The sequence below is a fragment of the Blennius ocellaris genome (assembly GCF_963422515.1).
Source record: "Blennius ocellaris genome assembly, chromosome: 6".
NCBI lineage: Eukaryota > Metazoa > Chordata > Actinopteri > Blenniiformes > Blenniidae > Blennius > Blennius ocellaris.
Window position 1 is genome coordinate 19,686,888 of NC_137655.1, and position 14,691 is coordinate 19,701,578.

At 40.9% G+C, this 14,691-nt stretch overlaps 1 protein-coding gene across 1 annotated transcript in view; it reads right to left on the minus strand.

Annotated features, from left to right (window-relative positions):
* Positions 1-13,249: 13,249 nt before the first annotated feature.
* The window catches only part of col4a1 (collagen, type IV, alpha 1), a 42,922-nt gene continuing 41,480 nt past the window's right edge, over positions 13,250-14,691 (minus strand). The window contains exon 52 of the mRNA XM_080498267.1: positions 13,250-14,027. Coding sequence (XP_080354393.1) covers positions 13,946-14,027 — 82 coding nt within the window. The 3' untranslated portion in view covers positions 13,250-13,945. The remainder of the gene's footprint in view (positions 14,028-14,691) is intronic.

Consider the following 14,691-nt stretch of genomic DNA (forward strand, 5'->3'; position numbering starts at 1 on the left):
CCCAAAGTTTGTCTCGTGATTTTGTGCAGGGAGCTAAACTTTAGTACTCTTTTAAAAACAAGTGGTTTGCCTCATGAAGTACCAAAATGTGCATTACAGTGTAGTTAAATTAAAAGTTTCTTTATAGATTGTTTTATATCTGTCATCCTGGACTTCATTCATCATCATTCTGGGGCCGGGAGAACCCAGAGTCCTGGCCTCGGGCCCCCAGGGGGTCTAGAAACACCCCTGCCCAGGGCACAAACTCAACAGGACACAGTCTAGTGACTCCAGAGATGCTTTTAGAAAAAATTATGTTTTTTGGGGGCTGGTTTACTTGAAATGACCGTTAGTCTGAGATTAGGGAAAACAAACGTTATATCAGATATATTTTCAAACAATACATCAAAATATCTTTCAAAGCATTTTAGAATTAGCCCTGTACGCTTGACGAGAATGTCCCAATCAGAAATACCACCTCGCTTTATCAAACACAAAATGTACTTTTCAAACCACATTTCCACTGATCAAGAGAAGAAATCAGGAATTTTTAAGAATTCAGAGCTTTATTAGAAGCCTTCAGGCAACAGTTTTAAAATGCTCTGGAAAAGCTCTGTCTTCTCTGAATCGCTGGTCTCGTTGTTCTCTGGCTTGCCGGTCTTTCAGTCCTCTCTCCCTGCTGCCTCTCACGACGCTCTCGATCAAGGCTCTGGTTCAAACTCCCTCTTCTCTTTCTGTTCTTCTAACTTCTGCTCTCACCCTGTTACCTCGATCTGGAGCTGCCTTCTCTGTGTTCTCTCTCTCTCTCCGCTCAATCTCTCTACGCTCTCTCTCTCTCCACTCTCTTTCACAAATGTGACGAAAAGAATAATTCCCCACATATTTTGCAACTATGTCCCTCAAAAATAAACAACTTTATGATGTAAACCAGCTTCAAATGTCCGGTCTGTGTGTGTGTGTGTGTGTGTGCGTGCGTGCGTGCGTGCGTGCGTGCGTTTGTGTGTGTGTGTGTGTGTGTGTGTGGTTTTTTTTCTCCAGGTTTTTACAATTAAAAAAGAAAAAAACACCCAAAAACAAAAGTTACACTCTACCAAAAATGTAATTCTAACTTTGAGTCTTCACACCCTTCGCTGCTAATGTTCACACAACACCCACAATCCCTCTCTCACACATGGAAAGAACAGCACCTAATCACTATTCCTTGTTGGTGTGAAGATGGAGAACGTACCTTTCTTCTTCTTGTTTTAACACTGAACTGCACTGATAACAGAATATGGGGGAACATACATCAAAACACATGTGCTGCTCTCTGTTGAAAAGGCCCTGGCCACAGAAAAAGATGTTCTATGCAGAACATTTATCCACCTCGTTCTACGACAGGCAATATGTCAAAACCAGATGGCAACGGTACGTGATGTAATCCGACGATGGTTCGTTCGCAGTGTCGCTCTTCTGTGTTGCCTCCATTTCGGTGGCTGTTTCTCCCGTTCTTTTTACGTCTGACATCCACCTACACTCTGTCCCATCTTCTGTTTCCCGCACTAGACATGGACGAGCCATGAATGCCAACCATCTGATCGTGCTGATGGTCCAGAAGGCCCAGACAGGCCATCCTGTGCTGACAGCCAGTCTTCTTTTTTTTTTACACCCAGAGCAGCCCCAAATGTTACAAAGCTTTCTTTTATAAGTATAGGACCTTTCGAAAACAAAACATCGCCAAAACAAACGGGCTGTCTGAAGCTAACTTGGAGAGCTGAACTCACCGAGTTCAATTCCATTAATTTCAAGCTTATTTATATACCAATTACAGCATTGCCATCTCATATAGCGTTTGCGATATTTTTTTGCTGTTCCATTACATGACAAAAGCATCAGAAGTCATTCCTTTTTAAAAATGGCCTCCAGCTTGCAGCGCTTTCCAGACGCACCACCCTCCGTCTCCATGTGAACTGGTACAAAACAGCTTTTCTCAATAAGCTGAGGACTGTACATGCAAACTCAGGTTTAAGTAAACGTTTTTTTTCTGCTCACATGCAAGTAGATCAACAACAATAACAATGGTGGATTCCTGAATCCAGTTTTGAGGAGATTGAATGTTTACATTGTTTTCTGACTGCGTTCATGGTTGTTTGTATTAGAAATAAAATGATAAAACACCAACATGCAAACGCTTGCATTTTCAGGGTTTCTGCCATTTTTGTGTGTTTTTTTAAAATGTGTTTTTTTGGGGGGGGGGGTTTTCAAATGTAAAACTTTTCCAAGACAAAAATCAAACATATGCTGTTTCAAGTCCATCATTGTCAGGCACACAGAGCCTAAGAGAATGAGTTAAATCATTCATATTGTTAATGATATAAACTACTGTCAATCCTCTCTCTGGGTTTCATTGCAGTTTGGGTCTCTGGGTAATTACTCACTTTGCCTACCCAATTGCAAGGCCTCCATTTGTTTGTTTTTGTCACGGGAATACTGTACATATAACATTTTAACCAACTGGGAGAAGGAGCAACCACAAGGGGATCAGGTAGAAGTGATCATGAACTGCCCTCATCATCGATCTTGATTAGGACTTGCAGGATGGTACTGATGGGTTGTAGCACAGTCCCCCTATACACGCTCGCACACACACACACACACACACACACACACACACACACACACACACACACACACACACACACACACACACACACACACACACACACACACACACACACACACACACACCCCGAGAGCACTGACCAACAGAAGCCTAGTCTCCTGATGTGTTGTTGTCAGACGATTGTGAAGAAAAGGCCTTCAATAACTTCCCTGATAAGGTCATAACTTTAAACAATATCACATTGAGACAAGCAAAATGACACAACTTATTTAGTAAGCTTCATCGGATAGAAATGTAAAGAATTTTGCTATTATAGTTCATGCAAGACTAAAGTAGGTCATCTCTCTAAGAAATGAAATGGGCTGTCATGATGTCATTTTAACAACGACAGCTCAAGAGATTAAGACCACGTGTTTGCTGCCATCTTTAACTTTAGAGATCTTGTCATCTTCTGTAGATAACCTTTATGAAATCTTCTTTCATGCTGACTCTTTATTATCAAAGGGAACAGATTTGATGCAAACCAAGCATCTACTGTATGTGTGAGAAAACACTGATTTGTGTAAGGGATGTTAATCACAGCGTCTTTTATTGTGTAGGAAGAACAGAACTGCTTTACAAGCCACGTATTTGGCAAATATAAATGATTGTAAGGGATGTATTCGAGTAAGAGTGATTTAACTGAGATGAATAACGGTAAAAGACAGATTGAGAGTCACACTGGAATGCCTCCAACAAATTCACTCCCACTCTTCCTCTCGTGCCCACGCACTCTCTGTTACTGTGACGTCCACTCTTCTTTTTTACTCCTCCGCTCGGCTGCGGAGGCGTTCTGCTCTCCTCTCATTCATACAGTGCCATGCTATTTCCACGTTTCTGAGTGGACAGTGTGCACCGTGTTAAACTGTCTGTGGAGGAAGAGGAGGCGGAGGAAGAGGAAGAGGAAGCACCATGTTTGGCCCCACCGCGAAACACATTGGATTTCTGATCGTGCTGACATCGTGATCGGGCCTCGCGCGGGTGCCAGGCCCTACAGATGGGATTACGTTACCGACGCCGCGACGCGTGTGAATGCTGCCCTACATACTGAACAACTTCTCTGATGTCGCTCCTTCCGTGCAGGATGTCCGTAAACAGACGGTCGTCACAGAGCCGCGACTCTGATCTCTCTGCACACAAAAGATACAACACAATGAACTTTATATCCACTTGTGTTTTGTTAGGGCAGGACGTGTACTTGGCACTGCTAAATTTACTACGATTATAATCTTCAGCAGGAGCGTCGTGTTCCTCTTGTGTGCAGTTCACCCATTTATCACAGGACACATGATGAAAATCATGTAACCTTTTTATACATGTGGTTACAGTGTGAACAACGTAATGGCCTATCCTCTTTCTATCACTCTCTTACACGCGAAAGGCAGATTTCCACTGACAGATGGATGGCCTAAGTTAAATCAGAACTTTGCCTTAAAAAAGCCCAAAAGGTGTAGAGATAGTAAAGAGGAAGTATTTGGTTTTGTGTCTCTAATTTTTTTTATTTCTAATTAAAATTCTAGAGCAGAAATCATAAAAAAAAAAGAATTATAGGTGGAGTAAAACACTATTTCATTAAACAACACATGTTTGTTACAGAATTATGTGGTGGGAAATTAAAATGATTAAAAAAAAAAAAAAAAGCTTCAACTTGGTACAAACTAAAGATTCACCAGATTTCAAATTACAGATTTATCCACTGGCATGAGAAAATCTCTGCTATTTACTGGCTCAGTGTTCCATTTCATCTTATAATGTGGAAAATGTGAGGAAATCCAACATTCAACCATAAACCGCTTCTTGCCGTGAGACAAACCATGCGTGAAATTTGGGAGGGTTCGATGTGTTTCAAGCTGTGTGAAGGGAGACTCTCTTACACGTTGAGGACCCCTGCCCAATCGGTGTCTTTGCATTTTAGGCTTCCGTGGTTTTTGTCACGGTGTTGACTTGTCCATAATTTGCGTCCTTAGCCCTCAGAAACCGGCAACCATTTCTCCTACAAGAGGGATTACAGACATGTAACTGACTTAAGCCACAAAAAAAAAAAAAAAATGTGTTTCAGTCTTCAATATTCATTTATCCCAACTCCAAATTTCAGATTTCATGCTGTGGCTCGGTTGGTAGAGTAGTCGTCTCTCAATGGCAAGGCTGCAGGTTTTAATTCCCTATATCCCCCTGTTCACACATCATAGTGTCCTTGAGCAAGACTCCGAGTCCCAAACTGCTCCCAGTGGATGGATTGAGCACCTTGCGTGGCAGCTGCCTCCATTGGTGTGTGAATGGGTGAATGTGATTAACAGTGTGAAGCGCTTTGGGGACTACTCCAGCGGTGGAAAAGTGAAATCACTTTACCATTCATGCTTTAAAGCTAAGAAAGGGTGCTAAAAGAGTTTCTTGGGGCATTTGCTGAATGTGTGACAGAACATTGGGTCCTTATGGGCGATATTTCTTTCTTTCTTTCCAGTCTGTCATGTCTGCTCGTAGTGTTCCAATGCTCTATACTCTGTTGTGGCATTGTGTCTCAGTGTTGTGGTTTTCCTGTCATGTCATGTCCAATGTGTTCTGTTCACATGTCGAGGTCACATCATGATATTGTGTTTAAATCTCCAGGTCTGGTCAAGTCTTGTCATCTTCTCTGTCTATTAATGTCATCTGTCATGTTGTGGCTGGTGTTTTTCATGTTTCTTGATTTTTCCCCAACGCTGATGTGATCTGTCGCTAACACAATTTTCTGTGTGTGTGTGTGTGTGTGTGTGTGTGTGTGTGTGTGTGTGTGTGTGTGTGTGTGTGTGTGTGTGTGTGTGTGTGTGTGTGTGTGTGTGTGTGTGTTGACCTTTATATCACATTTGATTCAAACCCTGATCTGCATTTTCGTCTTTCTACTTTGGTTCCTCTGGTTTTTGTATGCTTAAAAATAAATTGTTGAGAACTCATGAGACAGTAACCTGAATGGAGGGCGGCAACAGTGGAGCCGAGTCTATAAGCTGGTAGTGATGGAGCAGAGAGGTAGCTCACTAATGGGAATATTAGCCCTGAATTGGTTGAAGGATGAGGTGACGAAAGGGCAGAAGAGATTCAGAGGTTCTGAAAGGAAGAATGTCCCATTTCCAATGAAATTTGCAGGGCAGGGAATAGAGATGGGCCATGAGGTAGTATAATGGTTAGCACTCTCACCTCACACTGAGATTACCAGTTAAAGATCAGTTGGGGGGTCTTTCGGTGTAGAGTCTTCATGTTCACCCATGTTCAGTTTTCCTCCCCGCAGTATAAAAAACTTGCATTTAAGGTTAAGTGGTGACTCTAGATTGCTTGCAGGTTTAAATGTGAGTGTCTGTCTCTGCACTGTAATGATCTCGTGATCTCTTCAGGGTGTATCCTACCTTCGTTTACAGTCCACGAGGATCAGCCCCAGCCCCAGACCCCCATGACCCCAGACTGTATAAAGTGATATAGAAGATTGATTGATTCATAGAGTAGATGGTGGTGGGCTCTTGAAAAACGTGAATAGAAATGTCAGTTTTGACTGTGTGGTAAAGAGGTGAATAAATGTACAGGAATGTGTATGTCTGTAGGTTGGTTGATAGAAAATAACTGAATAAATATGAAGTTTGTATTACACCACTGTGGAGCATTGAAAGGAATACCCTATATGGACATCACATGAATGTATAAATCTTCTTTATCGAACTTATATATAATCCTAATTAGCTAAACAGCAACAGCAGTGCGTGCACCTCTCGAGGTCACATTATCCCCATTTCCTTAGTGTGAGATAATTACAATAATGACTCCACATGTTCAGATTCATTCAGGACTTTCATTTGTACTAGGCATAGGCATGAAAAGGTTAATCAGGCTCAGTGTATAGGCTATGGGTTATCTACCTGTTTGGCGGCATCGCTTGCCCCCCAGCACAAAGAAATCTGGACCCAAGCACAAACAGTCTGTGTCATATAGTATAGACACATCAGGTAGTTTTAGTGGTAGATGGTTTACATCCATTGTGAGGTTTGGTCTTAAGTTACTTGTTGATAGCTGAGTGGAAAAGAACTGGTGAATAACTTAACAGGACTGGAAAAGCAGATCTTGAAGAAAACAGCCAAGTGTCCAACCTAATTATAAAGCTGATAGTGAGAAATCCACCATGCTGTGGCCAACAAAAGCAAAATAAAAGGCTGAATGCACTCACTGAAGACCTTCAACTTTTTATTTTAACTTTGTGGTCCAGATTTGAAAGTGACAGCTTTAATTTTTATCAACTTAAATCAAAATTCTCGATATCTTCCACATTTTAACCACAAATTAGGTGTTTTCATTTCAGATGCAGACGACTCAGTGATTTGAAGATGTTTTTGTTTCAGTCTGCTTTGATTTCAGGTCTAAAACAGACCTGGAAACTGTTGTCAACTTCTCACTATTATGTTCACTTGGTTCAGTCCGACTCCATGAGAACCTATATTGCAGATCACAGGAGACAATTACTAAAGGCAGCAGAAAACAGGAACACTGACTGAAACACTAAAGAACTATCCACACAGAAAGACAGATGAACACAGGAGACGCCCCGATATATGCCAAAGTCACCAGGTGAAGACAGCCACACGCTCAGGCACAGGTGAAAGACATCAGGGCAGGAACAGCAATCAGACGCGAGGAGAGGAAGCCGAGGGACCTGACACCAGAGGGAGAATCTCCAAAAGAACACAAGAAATGAAATGTGAACCATGACAGCTAAAAACAAAAAAAACAAAAAAAGGCTGAAACTGTGAAAATGGCCAAAACAACTAAAACTAGATTGGCTGAAGAAAAAAAAAAAAAATCAAAAATTTAAATCTAAACTAGAACAACTATATATGGCAAAAAAAATGTAACTTCAGAAATACAAACCAGGTTGCAATTTTTGCATGTAAAGTTAAACGATTTCTGCAACTTCATGTGCTGTATTATTCAGATTTTTGCCGTTCTAGAAATGGTATTTGCAGAACATATACAGCGATAAATGCAGCCCAAATATGAGACACATATAAGACATAAAGATATAAACACTGAATTCCACAAGAAAATTACTAAAAACTTGTGAAATTATCTGTCCATGCAGCAAGGAAACTTTACTTGTTAAGAAATGTCGAAATAAGCTTTTTACATCTCGATTCAAGGTTTTACTATGAACTCTGCGAAATAATTTGTAGTGTGTAAAAAACTCTTTTGGCCTCAGCAGAACCTGGTTGGACTTTGCTTGTCATTCAAAATATGGTAGTGAATGCTTTTCATATCCGGTACAGCAGAATTATTGCAAGCTGGCAGAAAAAAAGTTGGAAGCCGAACAACTGCAGTGATAGAAGATCACAACAATATTCTGCTTGATATGAAACTGGACAATATACCTGTAGAGAGCTGTCGGTCGCCTGCGAGCCATATTATTTCTCGTTCAAATAGTATGTTTTTTTTTCTACAGTACACAATATTACAGAGAAAAAGCACAGTGTGACTTTAACCTTCAGAACAGCGTGCGTGGGTGTGTTGCCATTGTTGCACATTTTTCCGCACGAAGAGTATACAATCTCTCTCTTATTGAAACTTTGAGGTTGGTGTCACAATTTCAAACTCAACTTCCACGTGAGTGAAGGTCTTATCTGCTGGCGTGTTCAACACATCTGTGTGGGAGTGTTGAGCTTCGAGTACAATCAAGTTTGTTTTTTTTTTTTTTTTTTTTGGGGGGGGGGGGTAAAATTTATTACTTTCAGTTTTTAAATTGAAATAATGTGAATATGTGGAATATGAGTTATTCATAGTGATAAACCATGTACAGGCAAAACACTATAATCAACAGCTCCAGTGCTATGTATTCCATTGATGCATGGACATGTTGGTGTTGTGTGAATATGTCTGGCTGTTATGTGTCCAGCCTGGCTTCTGCTACAAGATAATCTGTATTGACAGAGCCGGGGTCAAAAGGGTGTTTTCAAACATGGAGGCTTTCGGACTTGATCCACTCATGAGGTTGGTGAGGGTCAAACAACCCACCTGACTCCCAATCCGTACTGCAAGTTCAATCTGGTGTCAATCAAACAGTCTGACATCTCCGGATGAAACAGTCGTGAGCAGATTATTGAACCAGCGGACCTCTTAAGGCATGTGTAAACCTTAAGTTGGGTCTCAACTTAGCAATATTACCAAACAAGCAGGAAGTCTAAGAAGCTTAAAGAGTTGAACGTTGACCTCCAAAGCCCCTAAAGCAAGGATGAGTTGTGACCTCGGGTACGTGGTGCTGTTCCTCTATACAAATATATTTCAGTGTGAGGCCAGTAGCTATGGAATGATGAATGTTGCATGAAGTTTCAGTTGATTTAAACCAGACTGGGAATGGCTATGGATGTGTGTGTGTGTGTGTGTGTGTGTGTGTGTGTGTGTGTGTGTGTGTGTGTGTGTGTGTGTGTGTGTGTGTGTGTGTGTGTGTGTGTGTGTGTGTGTGTGTGTGTGTGTGTGTGTGTGTGTGTGTGTGTGTGAGTGAGTGAGTGATATTTAAAGCAAGGGGGCTGCATTGTGTTGTCGTGGTCTTCGTTCCCTGGTTTGGGTCTGTTTGTGTGTGTGGGGGTTTCTTTCTTCAGGTACTCCAGTTATATCACATTGTACAAACAAGAAATCAGCTGCAATACAGCCACACAGCAATATGCAAGGTATATGGACATAAAGCTCATTTGACACAGCGAAAGCAATTAAAAAAGCTTTATACGTAAAGTACATTTACCATTTAGATTACTGCACATGAAAAAATATTCACCTCATCTTCTTGTCAGATTCACTTCAAGGTAAAATTGGCTAACCCGGTACTTTAATGAAGAAATGGCCTTGGTAATGTAGGACTAACTCTTGTATAATAACCGGTAACCTTTGCTGTGAATTATTAATTCTGTGTAATTGGAAAAGTTGCCTTATTCCGGTTAATTGTTTAATTGTCATAGTCAGAAATTTAATTTCAGTTTGACTGACTAAATGTACATTTTCCAATTATCTAATATAATTAGGCTGAGCAGAAAATCCAGGAGAACAGAGGTGTCACTGATGGAAGAGTCCAAGTGAAGCTTCACAGACAGACCAGGGATGGACAACTGGGATCACTGTGATGGTAAATGACTCCCGTTACCAATCAGCAGCCTTAATGTGGCCCACGGGCCCATAGTTGTCTGAATCGAGGTGAGCGAGACCATCCCCCCCCCCCCCCCCCCCCCCCCCCCCCCCACTCACTTTTTACCTTTTTTTTGACATATGGAGGGGGGGGCACCAAACAAAATGAATAAAACACTACAAGTGAGTGAACAGCAACTTGCAGACCTGCAGACCCATAATAACATGTCTCTCTCTCTCTCTCTCTTTCTCTCTCTCTCTCACACACACACACACACACACACACACACACACACACACTCACACACCATCATCATTGAATAATTGCTGTAACTTTACCAGTAGCAACTTTAATCTTCTTTGAAAGAGACATAGAAACAACGCTGAGGGGCCAGGAGTCTTTTAACGTTGACACCACATGACTGAAATTAGCTTTGAATACCGTTATAATGAGAAATAAAGAAAAAAAAAAGGAACACACATATGTTTTGACCTTGAAGAGCATCTCAGTCTGCATAGGCACTTTGATTTCAATATACAACCGTGGCCATGATCTCTCCTTACACTTACGCAACTAATTAACAAATGGCAGCAGTAAAATACACAAAGCGAAACTGCAAGTACATGTTATGTGTGAGTATGTATACTGTACATGTGCATTTATTTGGGATCAAAGATGAGAAAGATTTGGGTCATTGAGAGTAAATGCTCATACATGTAGTCATGCGCAATGAGTATTAATGTGGAGAAAAAGTAAATAAATGTGTTTGTGTTTACCTGTTTTCAATTAGAAGGCTGTGCAACTATATATATATATATATATATATATATATATATATATATATATGTGTGTATGAACATTGCGCACGCACGCACACACACACACACAATTTTCAAATGGCTTGCATATATGCACACACGCACGCATACGTTTGGATGTTTTACATATGTATCTGGGTTTCCTCCCACAGACCCAAAGCAAGCATCGATAGAGAAGAAACTTGGAGTTTACATATTCTCCCTGTGCTCTGTGTGGGATTTGCCCTGTAGCAGGCTGGTGAACTGTCCAGGTCTCCCCTGCCTTCAGCTGGAATCAACTCCAGGCCTCTGCAACCCTAAAGCAGAAGATGGATGAATGGATGGAGCAAAAAAAAAAAAAAAAAAAAATCTCTAAAATAAGCTGTATGCTTACTTTTGTTGGCAGGAAATAGAACATTTTAAACAGTATCAAAACTGAAACAATGCAAAGCTCAATGAGAAAAATCTGACCTCGAATTTAATGTGGCTGCAACACAAAAGTCTTGAGAGTTCAATGTAAATAGGAATAATAATTCAATAAATAAAGGAAGTCAATTAAGCATGGTACACTGACCTCCCCCCCCCCGTGCTTTTTTTTTCCATCTCTGCACTACTAGAAGCAGACAAGTTGTTTTCTATTCATTCTTTTCTATGTCGCCTTCGCCTAACTTGCAGGTATTTTAACCTTGGGGCACATAATCATGGCCGCCGCCCCCGAAAGCTTGTCATTTAAACCATTTGGCCTTTTCGGTGCAGAATGGTCAAACGGTCCAACGCACCACCTGACTCACCTTGTACTTAACGGTCAGAGGTCAAGGCCTTGTCGGACATGTTTATGAAGCCAGCGCGAGGGTCAAGGGCTCTGTTTGTCCGTCTGGTGACAAGAGAGGAAACAAGGGATAGGATTCCGGTAATAAATGAAAGACGAGAGCGGAGTTGAAAGGAGAGGTTATCTGGTTCTCCGCGGAGCATATTGATCCGTTTGTGTTTTCCTGAGGTGAATGGGTTTGTTGGCCTCAGTCCCAGCAGAAGTGCTGAGGTAGTGGCTGCATCACACTCTGAAGTGTTGTTGCAGAGGCTCCGCATGGATTATTATTCAATAGACATTTGTGCGAAGCTATTGTTGTCCTTGTTGTTTTGCAGCTTGAGAAAAATATAAAGAGATATTAAAAATGTAACCGTCTGAGACGCCAAACAATGAGACTTTGGGATCATGGTCAGCAACAAACTTTCAAACTTGGGAGGATGCTGCCCCCATGCGGCGTTCATCAAGTACTGCACGAGGGAGGGGAAAAAAAAATAAAGCTCCATGTTTGGTTCAATGCTCAAGGTCTCTTTGTCAGGACTTTTCATGGACTTTACAATTCAAAGACATGAATGTTGAGTTGATTGATAAAACAAAATCACACATAGATGCACATTGTTCTCTGTTAGGACAGGGATGTGCAGACAACATGGCCAGAATCTTCTCCACTTTTTGTCCCCATGTTTGTCGGAATATTCTCAAACTTCCTGTAAAATACACAAAAAAAACAACCAAAAAACTGAAGCTCATCCCATCTTACTTTGGGCAAATTAAGGCTGCACCCTGAACAGGTCATCGACTCCCTCACTATGGGGGAAAATTGAGAAACAGACAATCACACTCACATTTACACCTATGAGTCCTTCAGAGTCTCTAGATACGGTAACCTTGCTGTAAGGTTCGGGAGCAAACCATGACCACGCATTAATTATTGCAGGAATTACACAGTATGGGATTTGAATATTTGTCTATTGAAGTAGGTTGCGCTTCTTGTTGAGATCATACTAACTGCAGGAAAAGTCTGCTCAAATGGTTGACGATGCACAGATACAACAGACGAACAGGTTGCAGTGATCATTGAATAATTGCTGTAACTTTACCAGTAGCAACTTTAATTTTCTTTGAAAGAGACATAGAAACAACGCTGAGGGGCCAGGAGTCTTTTAACGTTGACACCACATGACTGAAATTATCTTTGAATGCTGTTATAATGAGAAATAAAGAAATAAAAAAAAACACACACACACACACGCATATGTTAAGACCTTGAAGAGCATCTCAATCTGCATAGACACTTTGATTTCAATATACAACCGTGGCCATGATCTCTCCTTACACTTACACAACTAATTAACAAATGGCAACAGTAAAATACACAAAGCGAAACTGCAAGTACATGTTATGTGTGAGTATGTATACTATACATGTGCATTTCTTTGGGATCAAAGATGAGAACGATTTGGGTCATTGAGAGTAAATGCTCATACATGTAGTCATGCGCAATGAGTATAAATGTGGAGAAAAAGTAAATTTCTTATTTTGTGTTTTCCTGTTTTCAATTAGAAGGCTGTGCAACTATATATATATATATATATATATATATATATATATATATATATATATATATATATATATATATATATATTTGAACACTGCATGCATGCACACACAATTTTCAATTGGCTTGCATATATGTACACACACGCACGCACGCACGCACGCACGCACGCACGCACGCACGCACGCACGCACGCACGCACACACACACACACACACACACACACACACACACACACACACACACACACACACACACACACACACACACGCACACACCTGTCAAGGCTGTTTCAGTGCTGTTTTGTGTGTTAATAAGGGGCTGGATATCACACATTGAAATGCTGTTTTGGGATCTTTATCGCAGGCAAACTGAAGTCCAACATATTCTTATATTCTCATAAATAAAAAGGGCTTAATGGCACACAAAGTAATTCAGTAATAACCTGAGGAAAGTATGTTGATCTATGTTAAAAGGAATGCATCATATTTACAACAAAGTGATTGCTATATATCCGTGTCGGCGACATTATGTGTTTTTAGCAAACGACAAGCATCTGTAACCAGTGGTAAGTCCCATACTTTACATTAGTAGGTTTAAACAGGTTATAGGGTGTGAAAAACTATAATAATGTGGAACTATACCTTTGACATGTGGCACTTGGTAGGGAAAGGAAAAAAAAGGACAAGACAGAGAAAAAAGGCAGACAAGTAAGAATCAATAGCACCTAATAAAAACAGCCCTTCCAAAGTGAGCACCAGTTTACCAGTTCAGGGGGGCATGTAGTCAGTGCAGCGGTAAACTGGGTGCCAATCTTTAGTAACATGTTGTGATTGTGTGTTTCCGCACGGAGCAAAAGGCCACTTGGTCTCTGTGGTTTGGTTCTGTACGAGTTCAACGTCCTCCATCTCTCTCCTCACATACATGCCATGCAGGGAAATAGCACCATCCTTTGAAAACAGGAAGTAAAGCCAAGTCCACGACCTCAACGCACTTATTGCCTCATTGCTTGTTAAAAATGGACGTCTTGGGTGACGGGGGTTTATGTCCTCTTCATGCACACCTGACAGCGACTTATGTGTGTTCGAAGATTGCCCGCTTTTAGAGTGGTCGGCACCGGTTTCCTGGAAGGTGAAAGAAATCAGAAGATGTTGCAGTGAAGTGCATCCTGGGTTACCACACAGATATTTGAACTTTTACAGACACTTTTGTGTCTGGAAAAAAAGAAATAGTGCCATAACTGAATGGGCAAATAAAAAATATTTGGGAAGAAGTCTGCATATTACAACTAAAATGATGGCAAATACTTAAAACTAATAGTAATAGTAATAGTAATAGTAATAGTAATAGTAGTAGAGCCCTAATGGTTTAGTTGTGGTATATCACGTCTTCACGGTCTTGCAATGACCAGAGAGCTCACTTAAGCAACATGTCACTAGATATTTCATGTTTCCTTTGGATAGAAACGTTTCTTGGTAGATTTATTATTGTGAATGCTGGAACCATGTGCGGGAACACCGCACACTAGAAGTGAATACAGCGCCAGTGCAGTATTTAACAGTTGCCCGTCTGAGCGAGACTTTCCCCTGTTGGAGTGCCGACTGGAGGATCTGTGTGTGGAGTTTGCATATACTTCCTTAACATGCAAGTTTTCTTTTTATAAATTATCCTCACCCTTCAGGGTTTTGATCATTATTTAAGAAAGAAAAACATCCCCTATATTTGTGTCACCTCTGGGTATACACAACAGTACTGCAGACTGAGATGTACAGCTCCTGTAGCCATATT